At 40.9% G+C, this 25,466-nt stretch overlaps 2 protein-coding genes across 9 annotated transcripts in view; one reads left to right on the top strand and one right to left on the bottom strand.

The window, feature by feature from the left end:
* Nucleotides 1-2,958, bottom strand: part of VEZT (vezatin, adherens junctions transmembrane protein) — an 81,340-nt gene extending 78,382 nt beyond the window's left edge. For 2 of the 6 annotated variants that reach the window (XM_073021008.1, XM_008004279.3), the window contains exon 1: nucleotides 2,830-2,958. In XM_073021008.1, coding sequence (XP_072877109.1) covers nucleotides 2,830-2,865 — 36 coding nt within the window. In that variant the 5' untranslated portion in view covers nucleotides 2,866-2,958. The remainder of the gene's footprint in view (nucleotides 1-2,829) is intronic. The other 4 variants (XM_073021017.1, XM_073021018.1, XM_037996680.2 and 1 more) reach the window with 2 other exon arrangements.
* A 388-nt stretch (nucleotides 2,959-3,346) lies between these two features.
* Nucleotides 3,347-25,466, top strand: part of FGD6 (FYVE, RhoGEF and PH domain containing 6) — a 137,448-nt gene continuing 115,328 nt past the window's right edge. For all 3 annotated transcript variants that reach the window (XM_037996690.2, XM_008004289.3, XM_073021004.1), the window contains exons 1-2: nucleotides 3,347-3,491; nucleotides 9,782-12,209. In XM_037996690.2, the coding sequence (XP_037852618.2) occupies nucleotides 3,476-3,491; nucleotides 9,782-12,209 (2,444 nt within the window). In that variant the 5' untranslated portion in view covers nucleotides 3,347-3,475. The remainder of the gene's footprint in view (nucleotides 3,492-9,781; nucleotides 12,210-25,466) is intronic.

The following is a 25,466-nucleotide window of genomic DNA, read 5'->3' as shown; positions in this document are numbered from 1 at the left end:
ATTTAAAAATGATCATATATTCACATGGAATGCTATGCAGAAATAAAAATTCTCATGTTAATAATATGGACGAATCTCACAAAGCCAGAGAGGAAAAAAAAAGTCAGAAATAAGAGAGTATATAAATAGAAATGTACAGTGTCTAAACAATAAAAATAGACAAAATTAATCTAGGTTATTACGTTTAAGGAGTGGTCATTTTGGGGTAGGGAATAGTGATGGAAAAGGACCAGGAGGGAGCTTCTGGTGTGCCGGTGATGTTGTTTCTTTTTCATTTTTTATTTTTTGGGGGCAGAGTCTGGCTCTGTCATCCAGGTTGGAGTGCAGTGGTGCGATCATGGCTCACTGCAGCCTTAACCTACCCAGGCTCAAGTGATTCTCCCACCTCAGCCTCCCCAGTAGCTGGGACTACAGGCACGTTCCACCACGCCCAGACAATTTTTGTATTTTTTGTAGAGATCAGGTTTCGCCATGCTGTCAGGCTAGTCTCAAACTGCTGGGTCGAGGGATCCATCTGCCTCAGCCTCCCAAAGTGCTGAGATGACAGGTGTGAGCCACCATGCCCGACCTGTCCTGTTTCTTGATCTGGGTGCTGGTTACATGGGTGTGCTCAACATGTGAAAATATAACCATCCGCACACTTGTGATTTGTGCCCTGTCCTTCTATAAATTATACTGCAATAAAAATTGTGTATAACAAAAAGAAAACAAACAGCAAACTGGAAATTTTTCTGCAAGTATGATAAAGGCTTAGTAATATATGAAGAACTCACGCAGGTCAGTTTTTTAAAAGCTAGCAGCTAATAAGAAAATGAGCAACAAATATGAAGAGAAATGTTCAAAGAAATAAAAATGGCTAATGTACAAATGCACAAAATGTAAATTAAAACAATGGAATGTTATTTTTGCCTACCAAATTAGCAAAGATTAAAAGAAACTGTTAAGGCTGTTGTTGAGGATTTGGTGAAACCAATACTCTCTTATTTTTAATGGAAACCTGAATTGGTATAACCTATCTGTGTAAGTCTTAAATGTTCATATTCTTTGACCCACTAGTTCTACTTCTAAATATTATTCTGAAGAAAATCAGAGTTGTAGTTAAAGATGGGCTTATATCACGGCTGATTACAATGGTATTTTGAAAAATAAAGGTTATATTATGATACACATGAGGGGATATTAATGTTTTCAAAGAATGATGAATGGGAAAAGATTCATGATAAAGTGAAAAATATATACAAAATTCTATGTGGTATACCTTTTGTTCTAAAAAATATCACACACATATTGTGTCTTAATATAGAGGCTAAAACATTACACACACATAAACACACATTTACATACAAATAAAGTCTATGAGAACACATACCATATTGTTAATAGTGACCATCTTTGGGTGGTGGGATAATGGGTGATTTTAACTTGGGGGTTTATTTTCTATAATAAAATGTTCCTTGAGCATATATTACTATTACATTCAGAAGTCAAAAATAATGTATTAAAAAAATACATCCATCAGTTACCCTTACTCTAGAAATCTATTTCTCTCTCCTTCAGCTACCACATTAATCTATAAACATTGAATCGATTTTAACTAACAAGTGTCTGTCCAAGCCATTATTCCATTACGTCTCTCATTTCCAAAATTCAGGCCCTTGTCTTCCCTAATGAACGCCTCATATCTAGACTCTTCATTTCGGTAAAATGGCCACATTTTCCATTGCTTCTAAATTCCAGCCACATCAAGCCACTTTACATAGCCACCCTCCACACCCCGCCCCCTAAAAATGCACGCCAGGTACTTTCACACTTCCCAAGCCTGGCATACTCAGTTCTCTTTCCCTGTAATACATTTTCCCCTGTCGGTTTTTCTAATCCAATTCATAGTTAAAGATTCACCTCAGATATCGCGTACTGGGTGTAGCCTCTGGGAGGCCGCAAGAACAGAAACTAATCCTTCAATGACGGTTTGTACATATTTCAACATTTAACATTCTGTCCTGTCTGTGCCTCGCTCTCTCACTGTATGGCATGGGTCACTCCATTTTTAAATTTTCTTAAAATCTAGTTGGATGAATGAAAGTAAAGCGTACACATGCAATACACGTATATACAGGGGTGCGAGTTTTGACCTGTGTCTGATGGAAAAAATGGCATCAAAAACACTCGCCCGATTTTTTTCATTCAAGATGGCAGAGAACGTCTTAAAATAGTCCCACACAAAAGCACTCACATCTAGAGCCTCGAGTCAGAAGAACTGGCTACACCTAGCGCAACAGCAAAGGACAAAAGAATCGAATCTAGATGCTGAGACGCCCTGGCCCCAACCACCGACAGTAGGTCCCACATAAAGACTTTAAACCTTGTTAGAAAACCGGCACCTGCTGCCTTCATTCCGACAGCCACGCCTTGACGGTGAACAGTGACCCGAAGCATTTCCAGATACTGACCCAAAAAAATCGCGGATGGAAAAGGAGGAGGCTAAGTTGTGACTATCTAAAACGCACCATTCGGCCCCGCCCCAGCCGGGCGCAGTCTCCGCGCGGCACATCCATTCCTAGGAAGGAAGAGACACTGCTCCAGCCCAGGGCCTGGCAACCGGGCACCGTCTGGGAATTCTGGGCGGGCCTGAGATACAGGCCGGCCACGGACAGGGCGCCTCTGGCTACACCTGTCAGGCGACGACGGACACTAGGCCCTGAAATCGCTGGGGTTCGGTAGTCGAGGCCAGCTGGAGCGCGTCACCCGATCCCTAGCCTTGCCTCCTCGCTTTCCGTCTCGTCCTTCTCAAACAAAGGCAATCCACACCCACCGCCATTTTCCCCTTACCTCAAAAACCACCTCTTCGTCAAACTCCGGTGTCATCCTTCTCCGCCATGCCACCCGCCTCAGCACGATGGGAAATGAAGGCGGGAGAACGCGCGGCACGGAGCTCCAGCTCCTGCTCGTCTCGTGGGTTTAGAAAACTACAATTCCCAACATGCCTCGCCGCCGACGCCCACTTTTCAAGCCCGCTTATTGGAGAAGAGCGTGAGCGTGTGCGCGAGAGAGGCGGGAGCGAGCGGAATCTCGAGCCTTCCGATTGGAGAAGACTAGGGCTTTTGTCTGCCTTTTACGGCCGCGACTAGCAGGGGGCGCCCGCAGCACTGCTGATTTTTGGAGCCCGAGAAGGGCACGCGCCAGTGGAGACGAAGTGAGCACTGCTCGTGCCCGCGCCTGGCCGTCCGCCTGGAGCTCTACGGGGCGGCGCTCGTGCTCGCCCGCCCGCCCCCGGCGGCTCGCGCCCGGGAGCGCTGCAGGGTCGCTGGAGCCGGCCGCGTCCTTTGTGTGGCGCTCAGGCTGCGCCGCGGGGCGGCGGGACGGAATGTGGGCGCTGTGGGGGCTTTTCTCTTCTGCCCAAACTGTGGAAACAATGGACTGAAAGGGGAACATGGATTGAGGGGCCGAGCGGGGAAGCGAGCTGCACCGGGGAATCATGACTTCAGCAGCCGGTAAGTGAAGGCGCTCGCGCTGCCGCTGGAAAGTTTGTGGCGAGCGCTGCTAGGCTTGGGCTCGCGAGCAACTTTCTCCGCCGGGATGGGCGAGTTGTGTGTCCCGTACCTTTGCCGAGCACCTCGGCAAGCTCGGAGCTAATGGGGTTCGCTCCCGGATTTCTCGTCTTTTCCTGCCCAGAGGTGGTGTTTGGAAACTCGGGATTTCTCGGGACCTCCCTTCCAAGGGGGATTCTGCTGGGGGCTCTGCACCAGGTGAAACGCGATGTGTGAAGGGCGTTCGCTCATCTCTCCAGCAGCGCGCGGACTTCGCCTTTGCATGTGAAAATAGTGTAGATTCCCAACTTAATAAATCAGTTATTATAGGCAAAGGCAGTGTTCTCAGTGTGTTCAATTTGGCCACTAAGTGAGTCGCTTTCAACCTTGTATCTGCTGGTAAACCTTTTACCCATTTTAAAGAGACGTAGACATTGTCATCTCCTGGTGATTTTACCTCTGTTACCTGAGAAGCAGAGGAGTTGAGATTGTTGAGTTTTGTTTTTTTGTTGTTTGTTTGTTTGCTTGTCTGCACCGAATTACAGATACTTTGTTTGTTTCTACCTGATTAGGGTAAACAAAGCTTTATTTTCTGTCTGCCTCCCATAGTTCTTTCCCCTTGATCAAAATGACAAAGCCTCTATCTTTGTGTGGATTTTCAGCAATTCTAGACGTTGTGTTTCTGAACATGCTTAAGGAACAATTTCTGTTTTACAAAATAATTACCAAAGTGGTGTTACGATCACTTTATAAGTACATAGGTTAATTTTTAAACCAGAACTTATGTATTAAGTAGAGTGTTATGGATTCTTTTACGTTTTTGTCCACGTTGAAACAAACTTTCGTTAGAAATTTTATAGTGAAATAGTTTAAGCTTCCTCTCAAAGTTACTTCTAGAATCAGCACTTAAGTATCAGATTAAATTTTCATTGCTTTTCTTGGCCTTTGTTTAAAATTCTTGCAACTTGAAACTGTCAAACAGCACTCAAATGTTCTGATTTTACATTTCTAAAGCCTAGATATATTGTAGTATTGCATTGCTCCGTGTGCTCAGATTACAACAAACGAAACAAGAAGTTAGCCAATAGGAGAAGAAAGCAAGAAGTAGGTGTTGGGTAGGTCTTTCCTTTTTGATGTTATATGCATATATATGAGATATCTTTATAAACTCTCTTTTCTTTACCAAAGGGAGGCTTTATACTTACATAAGGTAAATTATTTTCATCCTAAATTTCTGTGCCTTACCTTCGTTCAAGAAATTGATTTAAATTAAAAGTAGTTGGAAATTTTAAAATCCTTCCAGCCAGTTTTAGTTCTTTCCTTTTTGGAGGTGTCAAATGTATTTAAAATAACCGTATCTTATATGTATCAGTTTTCAGTTCCAGTCTTAACAGTTTATAAGGAACAGGCACAGAAGCATGTAATTTGACATTTATATAAACCCGATTTCCAGGGCCCAGACTGGAAGTTCATGATTCTTGCATTTGAATTATCCTAAAATAATGCAAGCTATTTTTGTATTTTATCAACTTTACAATTAAATAAATCCACAGAAATTTTTGTGGTGTTTAAAGTGGGACACTTCCTGTGTCTAGCAGAGTTGGTTGGTTTTTAGCATGGCTGGCTGAGAAGCATCAACTACTTTTTTGCTCACCCATCTGTTGGATTTATTATAATTCTTTCTGGTGTCTAGATGGGGAATATGGAAGAGAACTGGGGTTTTATTTCTACCCATTCTTATATGTATACATAGTTCTTACAAGCTGATTATGGTGCTTTTTGGGAACAATAGTCAAATTCATTGAAACGTTTAGGAAGGTTATTTGAAGTTAAGGGAGGGGATTTTTGTTTTTGAATCTAATCTGTGGTATTTGGAAGGGTTGGTCTAAGAAAATAAAAGGAATGTTGTAGAACATCTAGGTTATATATATCCAGCAGAAAAGCTTGCTTTGTTTTTCTGCATCTATAAAAGAATCTGCCCTTGGTGGATATTTCAGAATTATTTTAAGCTGTATATGAAAAAGGAGAGGCTGGGTGTGGTGGCTCACGCCTGTAATCCCATCACTTTGGGAGGCCAAGGCGGGCAGATCACTTGAGGTCAGGAGTTTGAGACCAGACTGGCCAACGTGACAAAACCGTGTCTCTACTAAAAATACAAAAATTAGCCAGGTGTGGTGGGATGCGCCTGTAGTCCCAGCTACTCGGGAGGCTGAGATGAAAATTGCTTGAGTCCGGGAGGCAGAGGTTGTGGTGAGCAGAGATCGAGCCACTGCACTCTAGCCTGGGTGATAGAGCAAGACTCTGTCTCAAAAAAAATAAAGAAAAAGGGAGAGAGAATTATAGGTATATATAGGTATATATTTTGTGTCCTTTTGAACATGTACAGGTCACTATCTCATTGTCTGTGCTTTGCATTTTGGCTGGTCCAGTAGCCAGAGAGTGTACACGTGAACCACAGCCATCTGTGTGTAACAGATGACGAATATGTTTGTAATAGTTAGTAAAATGGTACTAGTGCTTTACTTTCTTACCTTATATTTCCCTGGAGCCAAACAGCTGTGTAAATAAAAGATTTGCTGCTTTGCTCTAAGAAGCTTTGGGTCTGACTGTTGATACAGTATTAAGATCCAAAGGTGCTGGATTTGTTGCCAAACGTCATGAACTTACTTCAAGAGTTTGACTTTGGAGCAGACCATAATATAATGGCTTATTATTTTTTGAGTTGTGTTTCTTCCAAAATAGAGCCATGAAAAAAAAATAATGAAGCATTTTGGATATTGCTATACCAGTGACTTAGTTGAACACTTGTTGCCATTAATAATTAAAGAATTATTCCATAATCCTGTTGAAATTGATTCCTGCTAACTTTTCAAAATATTATTCTACATTAAAATGGATGTATGTTTTTGAATGTGATTATTTTTAGAGAAGAAATTTTCTGTTATGGAGACATATTAAAGAGTATGTATATGTGGCAGCTGTGATTATTCCCAGGCCCTGTTGTTAGCACTGGGATACCTCAGTGAATGAGACAAAGTGCCTGCCCTTCTGGAGCTTGCGTCTTATGCTGAACACAGACAAAGGTGCACTGAAAAAACATCAACGCAGGAGAAAGAGGCCATAGTACATAAAGTTCTCCTGATATGAGCATTTCAGAAGTTATCATCTCAGCTTCCTATGGGCTTTAGAGGCCTGTTCAACTCCCCCATTTATAAGGAAGGAAAGTGAGGCAGCCAGGTCTGCACAAGGCCCACAGTTAGGTTAGCCAGCTCCCTGAGTTATGTCTTTGACTTCCTTCAATACACAGTTAACTAACAGTGGCAAGCCCAAGTTCACAGTTATTAATTGAATTCAGTGAGTAGGCGTTGAGGGCTTTATGTACATGATAGGGCTTTGCTATATTTATTGGGAATCAACTCCAGCTCATACGTAGTTAATTGAATTTCTGTGACACTAGAACAGGAATTTATATCTCTTGGAAGCAGATTTGTGTACAAAGCACATTTTTTAAAAAGAGTAAAATTGGTGCCAGAGATTTTTATAAAATGATACTTAAATGACCCTGAAGTTTCTGACAAGGTTCTAAGATTTAGAAAGTAAAAGATTAATTTGATGAGATGAAGTTTTCTTCCAACTGTGGTAAAATAGCACATAAGATAAATTTACCATCTCACTCATTTTTAAATGTATAGTTCAGAAGTGTTAAGTACATTCACATTGTACAGCCAATCTCAAGAACTCTTTATTTTACAAAACTATTTTTTTGTTTTTCTATGGAGACGGGGTCTTACTGTGTTGCCCAGGCTGGTCTCCAATTCCTGAGCTCAAGCAATCCTCCCACCTTGGCCTCCTAAGGTGCTGGGATTACAGGCATGAGCCACTGTGCCAGGCTGTCAAAACTAATTTTTAAAAAATTCTTTTAAAAATCCAGAGGTAGGATGTTTTGATAATGGTTACAGAAATGAAATCAACTTGACAATCTGTCAGTTTTTATTGAGTAAGATGGGCAGTTGGGAAGAGACCTAAGGCATTCATATTTTCTTTTAAGACTTGACTTAATAAATGGAGGGTTTAATTTAATAGACATTTACAGCTAGGTTTCTCACTAGGATTTGAAGGGTTTTTCAGTTATTTTCTGCCTAAAAAAAACCTCAGACAAAATTAACTATGCTTATTGAACGGTTAACTGAAATTATGTAATATAGGAATTTGTATTATTTTGAAAATAATTCTTTTTTTTATTGATGATGACATTATACCTAGAAATTGAGTGAGCAGACATGTATCATCATATAATCTTTATTGCACACACGGAAGTAGAGATTTAGGGAATTCTTCTTTGGTTGGTAAAAGGAAGTAGAGCACCCTACTCCTCTTTTTTTTTTTTTTTTTTTTTGAGACGGAGTCTTGCTCTGTCGCCCAGGCTGGAGTGCAGTGGCGCGATCTCAGCTCACTGCAAGCTCCACCTCCTGGGTTTACGCCATTCTCCTGCCTCAGCCTCCCGAGTAGCTGGGACTACAGGCGCCCGCCACCTCGCCCTGCTAGTTTTTTGTATTTTTTAGTAGAGACGGGGTTTCACCGTGTTGGCCAGGATGGTCTCGATCTTCTGACCTCGTGATCCGTCCGTCTCGGCCTCCCAAAGTACTCCTCTTTTTTTAAAAAAACTCAGTTCCGTGTAATAGCTTCCCAAGTGTTGTGACTAATTTCCTTTGTTCAAGAGGAAATCATCACCAAATGAAATATCAGAGCTCCTGTCTAGTCAAGTAATTAAACAATGTCCAGCAGTCCTTTGCAGCAGATATTTTGAAAAGTTTTTTCAGTAAATTAAAGTTTTATTAAGTGTTAGATCCTGTCAAAGGAACAAATATAAACGTAAAAGATAAAATATTTTTTATCTCATGTCTCCTTGGGGAAATATGGTCAATAATATGACAATGAAGGTGGAAGAACGTAAAGGAACTTACAGATATACAGGCTTTATTTATCTTTTCACTTTATAGGTCTTTTGTGTAAAGCTTTTATTAAGTTCCTATAGTATAGGAGCAGATCTGTACCGATGCAGCATTGTATAATAGGTGTTAGTTTAAAACCTTATATATAATGTTGAGGAAGAATTGCTAGACTAGAAATTGTGGTTATCTTTTAAATGTACTAGAACAGTGGATGTTAATGAGGAATAAACAACATAATCACCTGTGGAACTTAAAAGATATACAGATGTCCCTAAAAACTCTAACTGGTTCACTCTGGGGTAGGGCCTAGACATGTGACTTTTTAAAGAATAGAGCTCTGTGAAGGAATATAATGAAAATTCTCAGCCAATTACTCTTGCAGAAAGAAATACCAGGTTTATTATGTGCCTTAAATAATACCAAATAATTAATTTTCTGTTTTTAAGTTTAGAAAAATTCTGATTTCTGTCTTCCTTTTTAAAGATTGTTTTGGGGTTCTATCTATTGAGGTGGACAGATCATTGATAAAAGGCATTTATGCAACTCAATTATATTATCCTTGAGATAGAAGACTACTACTGCTTATTCACATGAGAATTTTAAAGAGTTGCATCCTACATTTAACTGAGGCAAATTCAACTTTCAGCACTTGGCAAATGAATTGAAGAACTACTATGTGGGTCCCAAACTGAAGTCAATTATTTCGTTTATTGTCAATGAAAGATATGATGGGCTGGGCACCAGTAACTCATGCCTATGATCCCAGCACTTTGGGAGGCCGAGTGGGTGGATCACGAGGTCAGGAGTTCGAGACCAGCCTGATCAACATGGTGAAACCCTGTCTCTACTAAAAATACAAAACTTAGCCGGATGTGGTGGTGCACACTTGTAATCCCAGCCACTCAGGAGGCTGAGGCAGGAGAATCACTTGAACACGGGAGGCAGAGGTTGCAGTGAACCGAGATCGCGCCCCTGCTCTCCAGCCTGGGCAACAGAGTGCCAGACTCCATCAAAAAAAAAAAAAAGAAGAGAAAAAAAAGAAAGATATGGAAACCAGTTCCAAAGTTGGAGAAACAAACCATATTGGATTTATTTAAAAATGTACAATAGACCCAAAGCTATGTATGGAATTGAAGGACAATTTAAGGAATTTTCAGGAGTAATATTGATACTATATAGCGTAATATACTCAGTAAAAGGCAAGGTCATATTGGTAAAAGTAAAAAATGCTATCAAATTTAATCATGTATCATTTTGTGCTTTGGTTGTTTTGACATCAAATTATTATTTTTTCCTTTCTAGAGATGAAGAAGCCACCAGTGGCCCCCAAGCCCAAGTTTATTGTGGCAAATAATAAGCCAACTCCACCTCCTATTGCACCTAAACCCGACATTGTGATTTCTAGTGTTCCACAGTCAACAAAGAAAATGAAACCAGCAATAGCCCCAAAACCAAAAGTCCTGAAGAGCTCACCTGTTCGAGACATTGGGCAATCGCCATCAAGGAAAATCATGTTGAACCTGGAAGGGCATAAACAGGAATTAGTTGAAAGCACTGACAACTTTAATTGTAAATATGAAGGCGATCAGAGCAGTGATTTTATTTCACCAATGTGTTCCTGCAGTTCTGAGTGTATCCATAAGATGGGCCATAGAGAGAATTTGTGTGTAAAGCAGCTTGTTTTAGAGCCCCTGGAAATGAATGAAAATTTAGAAAATAGTAAAATTGATGAGACTTTGACTATACAAACTAGGAGTAAATGTGATTTGTATGGCGAAAAAGCCAAGAACCAGGGTGGGGTTGTTTTAAAGGCAAGCATTTTAGAAGAGAAGCTCAAAGATGCCTTAATACACCGAATGCCACCTTTTATTTCTGCACAGAAGCACAGGTCCACAGACAGCCCAGAAATGAATGGTGGCTGTAATTCAGATGGACAATTCAGAATTGAGTTTACAGATTTGTCACCTTCCCCATCCAGCTTTGAAAAAGTTCCTGATCATCACAGTTGCCACTTACAGCTTCCTAGTGATGAATGTGAAAATTTTGAAACTTGCCAGGATGACAGTGAAAAAAGCAATAATTGCTTTCAGTCATCTGAACTAGAGGCTCTGGAAAATGGGAAAAGGAGTACTTTTATATCTTCAGATGAAGTTAGTAAGAAATCAATAGTCAAAGACCTTGGTCCCTTAGAAATTCATTTACTACCATATACCCCAAAATTTCCAACTCCCAAGCCCAGAAAGACACGAACTGCACGTCTGTTACGCCAGAAGTGTGTAGATACTCCTAGTGAAAGCACCGAAGAACCAGGGAATTCAGACAGTAGCTCTTCCTGTCTCACTGAAAATAGTTTGAAAATGAATAAAATCAGTGTTCTTCATCAGAATGTTTTGTGTAAGCAGGAGCAGGTGGATACAGTGAAGCTGGGAAATAAAAGTGAATTGAATATGGAATCCAACAGTGACGCACAGGACTTAGTCAATTCACAGAAAGTCATGTGTCATGAAACATCTTCCTTTGAAAAGATGGCACCTTCTTTTGATACAGACTCTAATTTGAGTTCTGACAGCACAACTGTAGATGGTTCTAGTATGTCGCTTGCTGTGGACGAAGGGACTGGTTTTATAAGATGTAGTACTTTATCTATGAGCCTGCCTAAGCAGCTCAAATTAACTTGCAATGAACATTTGCAATCTGAGAGAAACCTGGGAGTTTCTGCCCCTCAGATGCAAAAGGAATCTGTTATAAAAGAGGAAAATTCCCTACGAATTGTCCCCAAAAAACCTCAAAGACACAGCTTGCCTGCTACAGGAGTGCTTAAAAAGGCTGCCTCCGAGGAGCTTGTGGAAAAAAGTTCTTATCCTTCAAGTGAAGAAAAATGTTCAGAGAAGGGCCTAGAAAGAAATCACCTTCAGCATTTGTGTGCCCAAAACCGTGGTGTGTCATCCTCCTCTGATATGCCTAAACGGGCTTCAGAAAAGCCAGTATGGAAGTTACCTCATCCTATTTTACCCTTTTCAGGGAACCCAGAATCCTTAAAGTCTGTCACCTTATCGTCAAACAGTGAGCCTTCAACAGCCCTAACCAAGCCTAGAGCAAAATCGTTATCTGCTGTGGATGTGGAAAAGTGCACTAAGCCTTGCAAAGACTCTACAAAGAAAAACTCTTTTAAAAAGTTGCTCAACATGAAACTGTCCATCTGTTTCATGAAGAGTGACTTTCAAAAATTTTGGTCCAAGAGTAGCCAACTTGGAGATACCACCACAGGCCACCTCTCCAGTGGGGAGCAGAAGGGGATTGAAAGTGATTGGCAAGGCTTGTTGGTAGGAGAGGAGAAGAGAAGTAAGCCCATCAAGGCATATTCCACAGAAAACTATAGCCTGGAATCTCAAAAGAAGAGGAAGAAGTCCCGGGGCCAGACCAGTGCAGCTAATGGTCTGAGAGCTGAGTCTTTGGATGACCAAATGCTCTCCCGGGAGTCATCATCTCAGGCACCTTACAAGTCTGTTACAAGCCTCTGTGCACCGGAGTATGAAAATATACGCCATTATGAGGAAATACCAGAGTATGAGAACTTACCGTTTATTATGGCTATACAGAAAACTCGAGAGTTGGAATGGCAGAATTCCAGCAGCGTGGAGGACACAGATGCAAATGTGTATGAGGTAGAAGAGCCGTATGAAGCTCCAGATGGCCAGCTGCAACTTGGACCTAGACATCAGCATTCCAGGTAACAGGTGCCAGACAGACACTTTTGCATGCATCATTGCAATTAACCTTCAACAGCCTGGTGAGTTAGATATGCAGGGGGAAAAAAACACGTGATTGAAGGAATAGTTTAGAAAATGTATATTAAATTATTCTCAAGTGCAGCCTCCTTTTAGCATACAGTTGGAATGGATATTTGCAAATACAAGTTTGAAGTAGTTAATTTATTTTAGTAGCCGATTCAAAGAATTTGAACCAGTGGCAATGTAGGTGCTACAAGGAAGGCGTGGAACAGAGAGGTCCTGGGCCTCCAGGCACCAGCTCAGAAGTCATAGCAGGAAACCTGGGGCAGGAAATTGGCCAATTCAATGACATTTATTTGCTAGGTGTAAGAAATCTGAAGTTACTGAAATATGCAGGCATTTACATGTGGTGCCCTTATCGGGTGAAACCTCCAAATTTTTAGAAGTTCACTACTTTTTGAAGATTGGTCGTTTTACCTGTTGATGCCTAATTGGTGACCTCCAGTGGATATAGGAAAAATGCAGGAAACACGTAACTACTCTTTATTTCTCACTTTTAAAATAATTTAATTTAATTATTATTATTATTTTTTGAGATGGGGTTTTACTCTGTCACCCAAGCTGGAATGCAGTGGTGTATGATCATGGCTCACTGCAGCCTCGACCCCCCGTGCTCGAGCAGTCCTCCCATCTCAGCCTCCTTGAGTAGCTGGAACTATAGGTGCATGCCACCATGCCTGAATAATTTTTGTGTTTTTTGTAGAGACAACGTTTTGCCATCATGCCCAGACTGGTCTTGAACTCCTGGGGTCAAGCAGTGCTCCTGCCCTTGCCTCCCAAAGTGTTGGGATCACAGGTGTGAGTCACTGCACTGCACCTATTTCTCACTTTTGTATGTGCACTTCCTACCTGTGGAATACCTACTCCATCCCTCTTATTAAAATCGTGCCCATCCTTGATGATACAGCCCCTCAGTCTTTGGCTTCGTGAAGCTTCTACAATTACCTACTCAGAAGTGTTTACTTCCTATTGTGACCACCCAGTTATGTTGTGATATCCTTTCATCTCAGGCTGTCTTAGTGTATAACTATTTATCGGCATGCCTGATGTTCTGTATTTGGTTTTAAGCTCCATGAAGAGTTCTAGTCATCTCTTTGTCCTGGATAAAGCCAAGCAAGAGGCCTAGTAGAATCAGTAGATGTTGATTGGGTCTAAGGAGAATGAGTGAAAATAGGCCAAGGGAGCAACCACTGCAGCAGCTTCCTTCTCCCTTCTCTCTCCATAGTCGCATAGGGAGCTTTTCCATTGTATTTCTAATATTTGTGTTTAACAAAAAAGCACATGGACCCGTTTGGAAATCTCTAGATTATTCTTAGTCTGCTAACTTCAGGTCTTTGAAATTCAAGTCTTAAAATGTGACTTTGTAGAAAATACTTGACATATAGTGGGGGGTATTAGTGCGTTCTCACGCTGCTAATAAAAACATACCCAAGACTGGGTAATTTATAAAGGAAAGAGGTTTAATTGATTAACAGTTCAGCATGGCTGGGGAGGCCTCAGGAAACTTACAGTCATGGAGGAAAGGGGAGCAAACACGTGCTTCTTTACATGGGGACAGCAAGGAGAAGGGCAGAACGAAAGATTGAAAAGCCCCTTATAGAACCATCAGATCTTGTGAGAACTCACTCACCATCTCGAGAACAGCAGCCTGGGGGAACCGCCCCCATGATTCAGTTACCTCCCACTGAGTCCTTCCCATGACACATAGGGATTATGGGGACTACAATTCAAGATGAAATTTGGATGGGGACACAGCCAAAGCATATCATGGAGGCTCAAAAAAAAAAAAAAAAAAAAAAAAAAAAACAACATTGTTGGGTGAATTGAACAAGTAAAATTGTCGAGCAAGTCAGTGTACCAAGTAAAGTAAATTATTTTAAGTTCCTTTAACTGTCAGATATTCTCATAGCATTTTTCTTTACTCGTAGTCAGTCTTTCCTGCCCTTCCTCCTTTTGCATGAAAAAGGCTACTTTCCTCCCCTGCCTAATTTTTCTCACAGCCAGCTGCATTCTGTTTTCATATTTCTGCTTCCTAAATATTAGTACCTAGGCAAAAAACTCCTTCCTTGACATAAATACTTATTTTTCATTTTTTTTTTTTCTCTTTGGAGAGAGGGTCCCACTCTGTCTCCCAGGGTGGCGAACAGTGGTACAGTCAAAGCTTACTGCAGCCTGGAACTCCTGGGCTCAAGTAATACCCAACCCCCTTCAGCCTCCCAAGTAGCTGGGACCACAGGTGCATACCACCACACCCAGCTAATTTTTATTTTTTATTTTTTGTAGAGCTAAGATCTCCCTGTATTGCCCAGGCTGGTCTCGAACTCCTGTGCTCAAGTAATCCTCCCATCCCAGCCTCCCAAAGTGCTGGGATTACAGGCATGAGCCACCATTCCTGGTTCTTGGCATAAATATTTCAAATTGTCTGTTTTCAGAATTGCTTTTCTCTGTAGAACCATTTTATTGGTAGTATCCTTTTTTTTAAAAAACATGCTTTTCCATATTTGTTTTGTGTGTAATAAGTTTGATTGACTTCTTCACAATATACTATATCCTTGCCTAAGATAAATTTTTTTCTTTTTGAGTCACTTTATTTGTGAATGAGTACAATTTTTTCTTGAAATTGGAGGTTTGGCCATTGGGGTGTGTTTTCTGTTGGTCATCAGGTTTAAACCCTAAGAGCTTGCCATTATCTCTGCCAATCCTGGAACTTGTTTTTTATCTGGTATGCTTCTTAGGTTGTTAGGGCTCTGCTGCTTGACTGGGTGGAAGCTGGTAAGAAGGGGTTAATGCACGCAGCCAGCCAGTAGCATAAGGAGAGTTCTTTCTGGAGGCCACAGGAAACCAAGGGCGGCTTTGGACAGGTTACAGGCCTTCAAGTAGGGCAGCCTGGTAAAGGCTGGGTGAGCTCTGCTTTTGAATTTCGCTTTCCAAGGAGACTTTTGTTTAGGCCTGGAGCAGGGAGCCTGCAACAGGCTTGAGACTACTAAAATGTGCCAGAGGAATCAAAAGCCCTGAGTCATAGGGTCAGAATCACAGTATTGCCTGGGAGGTTGTTCCTCTTGTAAACAACATTGAATAGAGGAGAAAGGAAATTCAAGCCTTCCTGAGGAGGACACCTTGACACCCTGAGATCAAATAAATGAGTAGTGAGGCATACATTTCAGGTGAGCTCAAAGGGTCCTGTTTGGTAATCTGGCTGTTGAAAATACAGACCTGTGCCTTAGAATAATTAATTCAAAATCCAGTACATTGACTGGGGTTCTAAAATAATAAGAAACAATGCAAATGAACTCTGGGTCATCATAAGGGTGTCACAGTTTCTCAACCTTCAGGGAAGAAAGTCTGGGTCAGGGCTCTAATTCACTGAATCATGAATTTTTTAGAGTCTACACATGTGACTAACCAAATTCTGGTTAGTAAACAGATTTTTGACAAGCTTGGTATAGCCCATAGGGTCGCTTTCTTTAGAATATGGGTGTTTCGTAAGTCCACTGCTTACCATTTACTTTTTTTTTTTTTTTTTTTTTGAGACAGGGTCATGCTCTGTTGCCCAGGCTGGAGTACAGTGGCACAATCACTGCTCACTGTAGCCTTGGGGTTAAGTGATCCTCCCATCTCAGCCTCTCAGGTAGCTGGGACCACAAGCATGTGTCACCACGCCCATCTAATTTTTGTATTTTTTGTACAAAAATGTATTTTTTGTAGAGATGGGGTTTCACCTTGTTGCCCAGGCTGGTCTCAAACTCTTGGTCTCAAGAGATCCTCCTGCCTCAGCCTCCCAAAGTGCTGAAATTATAGGCGTGAGCCACCATGCCTAGCCAACATTTACAAAACAACATGTTTACAATTTATCAGGAAGTAATTGTAGGCAGTCCCCAATTCCTAATAGGACTGTGTTCTAAAAGTTCATGATAATTTGGAACTCAGAGTATATTTCCCAAAGAAACAGTTTTGAAATGGTGGTAAAGTCCTCAGTTTAATCCCCTGGTTATATTAACCATTACTGGCCTATCTTCCCCTCCACTCCTCTCCCTACCCCAGCCCAGGGGAGGTGAATTCTCTGTGTGTGTGGGTGGGTGTGTGCGTGTGCGTGCACGTATGTCCCTGTGATGCAAGCTGGGGCTGAGGTGGTAGCCAGGGTGGGGTTAAGCACCTGGGATCTCAGAGGAGCAAATCTACAAGGCCTGAGGCCCCAGGGTTTGTGGGAAGGATGAGATGACTAAGGAAGAATGAGGAAACTGGGGGCTGGGTGAGCTGTGTGGAAGACCGATAAGGAGTGATAAGGGGGAAGGGTGGGGTAGTGGCTGGGAATTAGTAGGGAGTGGGCTTCTTTACCTCCTTTTCTCCTTATTCCAATCCCTTCCTTCTTTCCCTCTCCATTCTCCTTTGCTAACTGCATCATTTGGCTAATTTGAGTTTCTGATGCCTGGCAAAGTGAGTAGAAGAAACCGGAGGAGGAGACTGGATGGGGGCGTAAGGAGTGGCACTGGGAAACCCCAGAGGAGAAAGGACAAACAGCCAAAGCTGAAGATGAAGGAGACTGGAAGGGAAGTTCCCATGGCTGGAGAAACCATAGCTTTAGGTGTTCCACATAGGTCATCATTTAGTCACCGCTCTGGGTTCTCAGAGGCAGTTTTGTTGATAGTGCAACTGGGAGCCACTCTGGATTGTTCTGACATTTTGGGGTTATAATTGAGACATCGTCCTTGAAATGTTTCAGATATAATAAATATAAAACAGCCAGCAGGCAAAGGATCTTTCTATCTTGTTGATACTCAGGTGATGGGTACCCATTTACTCCTATTTTTATTTAAGAAGTTTGATGTTCAGAGAGAAGTTCCTGAAATTTGAGCCTTTGAGCCTTTGTCTGTAACCCTTATTTTAAAGGGTTATGGACAAATCAACAAAATAATCGTGTCCAAATGTTGGATTTTCTCCTTGAAATTGAGGCAGATTTCTTGATTCTATAAAGAAAAATTTCCCTGGAAACATTCCAAGTTTTTCCTTTGTTGTTTCAGTTTGTTCTTATTATAAACATTTCAAAGAAAAAGTATGATAATTGGGTTTTCCTAGGCAACCTAGCAAACCCTCAATTTATTTATTTCACAGATACCGACCATATGTCAAGCATTGTACTTTCAAAGGTGAAAAGTGATCCTACTCCCAAGGAGCTTCTGCCCAGTGAGGTGACAGAAGTTTATAATACACGGTTTTACTAATTAGTTGTCTTTTTCTTAGTTGTACCTGAATAGGGTATTAAAGAAAACATCACCTACATGGCAACACTTGAACCGAGTCTTTTTTAAGTGGGCATGATTCAATCTGGTGTTTAGGAGGTTTTTTTTTTAATGTTGGTGAGAACAGTTTTAGCGGTGCTGTTGGAGAAGGAGCCAGATTGCAAACTGGGACTGAGAAGAGAGGAAGTGGAATCAGAAATGTGGATTGTTGTCCCTTGAAACTCTTCCCAGAAGTGCCTGTCATTTGACAGGTTTGGATTTATCTTTTGGTCTTCAAGCACCAGAATTCAAAGTAGATTGAACTTCAAAATTATTTCTTTTAAATGAATCAATATACTCTCATCTCTGATGAAAGAAAATACTAGGTTTTTGTTTCTCCCCATTTTAAATTTGAGACTGGTCTTGAAGAGCTGCTGAATGACATTACAAGTCCTGTTACGGGATTTTCATTGTAAATCAGGAGACCTAGTCTAGAAGACCTCTCTCTGGTTACATTTACCACCTCGTGGTATTGTTGGATTTCAATATAAGGCTTAGAGTATACTCTAACAGCCTATGAACATTTCCATGTTGTCGTAGCACAGATAAGATTATGCATAGTTAGAGGGTGGGGGTTGGTAGTGATAATCAACAGCAGCCCTTTCCTGTAAGTTATTTTCAGAGACAGCTCAGGAAATATAAAAAATCTGTATGCCTCTTTAACTTTGTGTTTCTTGTGTTAGAATCGGAGCCACACAGTTCTGGCAAATCCGTTTGTTTGCATACTTACCCTGCATTTGAAATTGCAGCAGAAGCATTGGGTTTTCTTTCTTGGCGATAAAGCTCTTCTTTTTTGCTTTTAATAAGGAATTAGGGGCCAGGCGTGGTGGCTTATGCCTGTAATCTCAGCACTTTGGGAGGCTGAGGCAGGAGGATTGCTCGAGCCCAGGAGTTCGAGACCAGCCTGGGCAACATGTTGAGACCCTATCTCTATGAAAAAAAAAAAAGAAACAAAAAAATTTTTTTTTAAAGGAATTAGGAATAAGTATTATGAAGAGTATTAATTAATATTAGGAATTAAATTGCAGTGTTTTGTCCAGCTGTATTACTTTGGTCTCATTTCCTGCCAAAGCAGATAAATGATATTTTATCTATATGCTTTTTTTTTTGGGAAATGGAGTCTTACTCTGTCACCCAGGCTGGTGTGCAGTGGGGCTATCTTGGCTCATTGCAGCCTCTGCCTCCTGGGTTCAAGAGATTCTCCTGCCTCAGCCTCCTGAGAAGCTGGGATTACAGACACTGCCACTATGCCCAGCTAATTCTTTTGTACTTTGAATAGAGATGGGGTTTCACCATGTTGGCCAGGCTGGTCTTGAACTCCTGACCTCAAGTGATCAGCCCACCTCAGCCCCCCAAAGTGTTGGGATTACAGGTATGAATCACCGCGACCAGCCCATATGTATGCTTTTGTATGGTAGATTGTCACTCTACACTTTTAGAGGCATATTTTTAGTCAGAGATAGAAGAAAAAAATATAGACTACAAAAATGTATGGAAGAAGGAGAAGGTATGTGTGTGTGTGTGTGTGTGTGTGTGTGTGTTTCTGTCCTGCTTAGTAAAACATTTTTTTGAGATAGCTGAAATTTGCACACTTTGGGAGAATAAAAGATTGCATTATTATTTTTAGAGCTAACTAGTTTTCCGTTGCCATATTTTCATCAAGTTCTTGAATAATAAAAATCTAAAAATCTTAAGTTTAGCCAAGGATATGATTATTTTTGTTTTTATAAAATTTGAGTTAGTTGGATCAGTGAGAATTGCTTTGTAAAGTGAATTTCTGACCTAGGTCCTAGAGAAAAGTCCCCAGTGTAAATCTTTGGGGGAAGGGCAGAAGTGGTGAGGGTGAAAAGGAGGGCTCACTATGTTCTCCTAAGCATTTGCACTTCTTGTAATGACCTGATATATAAAGGTAATCAGACAGTCATCCTGCAGTCAGTGAATGGATGAAACCTTGCGGTAGGGTGTTTGGAAATCAGAATGCATTTTTGCAGTAGTCATAACTGAGTGCGAGTGACTTTCCCAGCCCACCTGCAAGAACATATTTAGCTTCTAATATATGAAAAATGTGATAGAAAGTAATAGGAAATGAGACTGTGACAGTAATAAAACAGCAGTGAAGTTAAATAAATGGCTTTTGTGACTCTTGCTCATATGATGGTGCCTTCAAGAAGAGAAAGGTTAGTGTGTTGAGGAGGGAAATAGCAAGGGGGAAGGGAACAGGATGAAGAGGTGGAGATGAACTTTTATCTCCCTCATCTTCCAGGTGGTTCAGGGGAATTCCAAATCTGGGCTTGTGTCTTTATGGAAGGCAATGAGTATGTTCATATTTCACAGATTCATTAAGTAATGCCTGTGCTTGTATATTACATTTGATAGCTTTTTATGTTCTTCTAGACATTTTTAAAGAATTCATTATCCCTGGAATCGCATAGATAAATTTGGTCTTCAGGGAAGCCCTTTGGATTAAAAAAAAAAAAAAGCAGACTAGACATGTTTATATCAGCCTATTTATTTTAATACTTTCTTGAAACTATGTTAGGTACAAAGAACAGTTTGTGTTATAGCACATTTGGGTGTGGGTAGCTACAAAGAAGTACTGGCCTTTTTTAATGCTGAGTGTCTTAAGTTCAGGAATGGAACTGCCTCGTTTCTTCTGGGTGGTATGGAAAAACTACTTTGGTGGTTTAGCCTGCTTCTGGTAATTGTGTTTGTGGATCTCTGGAGAAAAAAGAAAGTGTATTTGTAAGTAGTTTTGACAGCAGGCAGAGATAATCTACCATTGGAGCAATAAAAATAGGAGTGGCCAAGTAGACTATCAGTGGAGTAAACATGATGATTGTATTTCTGGGAAGAACAGCTATCTTCTTTCAGTTTTCTTTCCCAGGTTTCTCAGCCGTTCTTGTTTGCATTTATCATAGGCCCCTCTTTTGGTTCCATATAAGCATGAATTGGAGTAAGGTTGCTATGTTACCCTTTTATATGCAAAGGAATTGAGTTATGGTGTTTAAGTGATTTCATGAAAAATGAACAGTGATGGAAATGCGATAGTTAGTGGTTCTGAGCCCTCATCTTCAAGGGTCTGTTTACCAGACTCTCCCATTTATCAAAGTATTTTGGTTTCTGATGCAGGAAAGGTGAAATAATAAACACTGAACAAAGAAAACCAGTTTCCCCCTAATGTTTCCATAAAAATAAAAAGGAAAACAAACACATTTAGGCTTTTTATGTTTGAAATGGTGTAACTGCTTGTTCTTTTAGCTCCTGTGGATTCAGTCGAAGGCTTCATGTTTTACTTAGATCATTTATTTTTTGAAGTCAGTTTTTCTTGATAACATTTGTAACAGTTGACATACTTTGGCATATGTTAGTATCGTATGAAACATTAGAAGTTAAAGAGTAGATATGGTTTTTAATAAACTTAGAATAGCCTGTTTTGTCTTGTTTTATATCTGACAAGCAGTTCTAATTTTTTGAATTGTTTGCCAACTGTAATTTTAAGTCCAACAAAGTCGACAAAATGTATAAAGAAGGAATAATTTGTAGCTTATCCCCACCTTCCCTAACTTTCTTTTGGTCTTTTGATGTATCCCACAGTCTCAAGTAGAGAGAGATTTCAATGTAGAAGTGTAGCTTTTTGTAATCCCAGAATTTTGAGAGGCCCAGGCGGGCAGATCTCTTGAGATCAGGAGTTCGAGACTAGCCTGGCCAATGTGGTGAAACCCCGTCTCTACTAAAAATACAAAAATTAGCTGGATGTTGTGGCACGTGCCTGTAGTCCCAGCTACTCAGGAGGCTGAGGCAGGAGAATTGCTTGAACACGGGAAACGGAGGCTGCAGTGAGCTAAGATTGAGCCAGCCTGGGCAACAGAGCAAGACTCCATCTCAACAACAAAAAAAAAGCGGGGGAGCTTTTCCACTACTTAATTTTTCTTTCCATAGCTCCTCTAAAAACATGCAGATAAAGCACAGTCCATCTCTACTGCCCTTCTTACTGTGGAGAAAGGCAGGGATAGATAATTAAATCATTTACCAGTCCAGGTATGATTTGCTTGATAACGAAAGTTTCTGAAATCTTAGTCTTTTAGAAGTCTGGGGGTAAGAAAAAAGTAAATAAGGATTTTTTTTTTTTTTTTTAAATAATCAAGTGGTTTGAAAAAATTTAGGAATTAAAATATGTCTGTTAATGATTTTAAGTTAAATGTAGTCTTAGAATCATTAAAGTTTAGAACTAAAGGAATGATTATAAATCATGCAGTCCACCGTCTTCACTCACTGGTGCAACCAAAGCCCAGAAAGACTTGTTGACTTTGCCCACACCACAGCAATGGGAAATTCCAAAACCAGAGCTCCAGCCTGGAGCTTCTAACGCTGGGGTGGAAGCATTGTAGAGAAAGTGAGCAAAATTTAGAAGCCGAAAGTGATCTTAGTTGTTGTACAAAGGTTCAGGTTTACTTGCATCATTGCCCTTTTTTCTCCTTTTATAACAGTATTGTTACTGCTGTCAGGAAGGAGGCCCCACACACAGATGCATATGAACACAAAATTATATGGCTATTTTTAAAATGGTGATTTCAGCAAGGTGAATATTCAAACTAGGCAGAAACCTTCAGCAAACAAATAATCTGATGCTACTAATACATGTTAACAAAACTTTCTTCCCCCAAACTGACTCCCCATCAATCCAGTTTTTTCTCTACCTCACCAAAAGTCTATAAACCAGAGAAGATGAAGGATTAGAAGTGTCGTTCACATAAATAGCATGAATTTTAGGCTTAATAGTAATCGTGGACGGGCGCGGTGGCTCACGTCTATAACCCCAGCACTTTGGGAGGCCGAGGTGGGTGGATCACGAGGTCAGGAGATCGAGACCATCCTGGCTAACATGGTGAAACCCCGTCTCTAGTAAAAATACAAAAAATTAGATGGGCGTGGTGGTGGGCGCCTGTAGTCCCAGCTACTGGGGAGGCTGAGGCAGGAGAAGGGCATGAACCCGGGAGGCAGAGCTTGCAGTGAGCCAAGATTGCACCACTGCACTCCAGCCTGGGTGACAGAGCAAGACTCTGTCTCAAAAAAAAGAAAAAAAAAAAAAGTAATGGCTTGAATTTACTCAAGATTTCTGATATGCCAGCATTATGCTAGGAGCTCTTGCACGTATCTTTTTGTCCCTTTTATCCTTTAAGATAGATATTGTTTTCTTTTACAGATGAGGAGACTAAGCCTTAATGAAGTTAAATAACTTGCTCAAGGGCACAGAACTAATGTGTAGATAAACTGAAGTATGGAACTAAGTTTTCTGATCCTGAGGCATACTGACATTTAATCAGAACATGTTGATGTTGTGCTTTGCTGTGAGCCATGGTTTCACTATTATTTTATTTTTTATTAGTAATATTGGTAGAGGTCTGTGAATCTTCTACCCAAGGGACCACAATGGATAAAATATTTCTGTCCTTAATTTGTTCACTATTTAGAGGGAAAACACAGAGACACCTGCAGTGATATAAATAGAAATTAATGGGCATTTTTAGAGACCCCAGATTTTTCATGCAAGAAGAGCTTGTTGATTGGAAAGCTTTTATGGTTAGGTAATAGGTGTTTCAGAGGTTGGAAACTGAATTCATTACGTCATATTTGCATTTAGTCCAGTGGGTGGTGGCTGCTATTCAAAGCAAGTTAAATATGGTTCCTGTCATTTACTAGTTACATGTGGATGTTAATTGCATGGAAAGGATTATGCATGTCTCATATTTCCCCACTGATTTACATGAGAGTTGCTTTTTTAAACCTGTTATCCCTGTTCCTCATTTTGTTCTCTCTGTGACGTACATTCTGACATCTAAAGCACTTTTATTTAATAATTGTTATTTATGGGTCCCCAAAGTAAATATTTTGTAAGGCTAAAATAATTTTTATAATAAGATAATACCCTTATTAACTTAAGGAAAAAATAGATTTAAATGAATGGTAGGGGTATATTTCCCCCCAAAAGATGCAGGTGATATGTTCCCCCTAATTAGTTGAAGATTTCTTAGAGGAGGAAGGCTTTCTGGAGCCTTTTGGGGTTCCTTTTGTTTGTTTGTTTTTATTTTTTAGAGACAGAGTCTTGCTCTGTTGCCCAGGCTGTAGTGCAGTGGCATGATGTCACTTCAACCTCTACCTTCCAGGTTCGAGCGATTCTTCTGCCTCAGCCTTCTGAGTAGCTGGGATTATAGGTGCGCACCATCACAGCAGGCTAATTTTTATATTTTTAGTAGAGACGGAGTTTTACCACGTTGGCTAGGTTGGTCTCAAACTCCTGACGTCAAGTGATCCACCCACTTTGGCCTCCCAAAGTGCTGGGATTATAGGCATGAGCTGCTGCGCCCAGCCTGAGCATTTTGAATTGTGAGAGGGTATGACCTGGATACTGGATGATGGAGCATGTTCAGTCTGGCTATAAGTTGAGAGAAGTTCTTAGGCAAACCACTGCTAGCATTACTGGAACTACTGACGCAGGTTATAGTCACTGTCTTCCCAAAAGGCTTGCTGAATCTGCTTCCAGGGTAAAACGGATTGAGATGCCTCTTTGTGACTTTTTAATTTGTCGTCCGGCTGGGTATGGTAGCTTATGCCTGTAATCCCAGCACTTTGGGAGGCCGAGGCAGGAGGATCACTTGGATTGAGGCGGGAGTTTGAGACCAGCCTAGGCAATATAGTGAGACCCTATCTCTACAAAAAATTTAAAAATTAGCCAGGCATGGTGGCATGTACCTGTAGTCCCAACTACTTGGGAGGCTGTGGTGGGAAGATCACCCAAGTCTGGGAGGCAGAAGTTGCAGTGAGCCTAGATTGCACCACTGCACTGTAGCCTGGATGACAGAGCAAGAACCTGTTTCAAAAAAAAAAGAAAAAAATTGGATGTTTATTAATACTGTCTATGCTGAACTGAATTTGGTTTTCTTAAGTGAATAAGTGCCGTAGTCATAGTATAGAAAGCATGTTTAAATTCATTCTGGCCAGGTGCGGTGGCTCACGCCTGTAATCCCAGCGCTTTGGGAGGCTAAGGCGGGCGGATCACGAGGTCAGGAGTTTGAGGCCAGCCTGGCCAACATAGTGAAACCCCGTCTCTACTAAAAATACAAAAAATTAGCTGAGCATTGTGGTGAGCGCCTGTAATCCCAGCACTTTGGGAGGCCATGGTGGGAGAATCACTTGAGTCCAGGAGTTCAAGACCAGCCTGGGCAACATAGCGAGGCCCTGTTTCTAAATAAATAAATAATAACTTCCTTCTATGCACAACCTGCTGTTACTGTACTAATTATGTAACAGGCTTCTGTAGAGCCAAACTGATTTAAAAAAACTGTCCTTGGCTGTTAAAGGTAGATTAAAAAATATATGAAATTACTCAAACTGTTTTTGTTGTTGTTTTTTTTTTTTTTTGAGACAGAGTCTTGCTCTGTCACACAGGCTGGAGTGCAGCAGCGTGATCTCAAGCTCACTGCAACCTCCGCCTCCCGGGTTCAAGCAATTATCCTGCTTCAGCATCCCAAGTAGCTGATTACAGATGTGCACCACCGCGCCTGCCTAATTATTGTGTATTTGGTAGAAACGGGGTTTGGCCATGTTGGCCAGGTTGGTCTCGAACTCCTGACCTCAGGTAATCTGCCTGCCTCTGCCTCCCAAAGTGCTGGGATTACAGGCATGAGCCACCATACGCGGCCCTTTCAAACTGTATTTTATTTAAAATATCCTGTAATTCTGACTTTTTAATGAATTTGTGATTTTTTTCCCCTCAAATTCATTTAAATTAAAGTCTACCCACAAATAGCTACACAGTTGGCCTGGTTGCCAGGACATTTTGTTATCAAAGGGAATATAAGTATTGGCTTTCAGTTTTTAGTCTACAGGTGTAGATACATGTCCATTTCACTGCTTTACATC

This window comes from Chlorocebus sabaeus, chromosome 11, assembly GCF_047675955.1.
Source record: "Chlorocebus sabaeus isolate Y175 chromosome 11, mChlSab1.0.hap1, whole genome shotgun sequence".
Taxonomy (NCBI): domain Eukaryota; kingdom Metazoa; phylum Chordata; class Mammalia; order Primates; family Cercopithecidae; genus Chlorocebus; species Chlorocebus sabaeus.
This window is presented reverse-complemented; position numbering and strand designations above follow the sequence as displayed.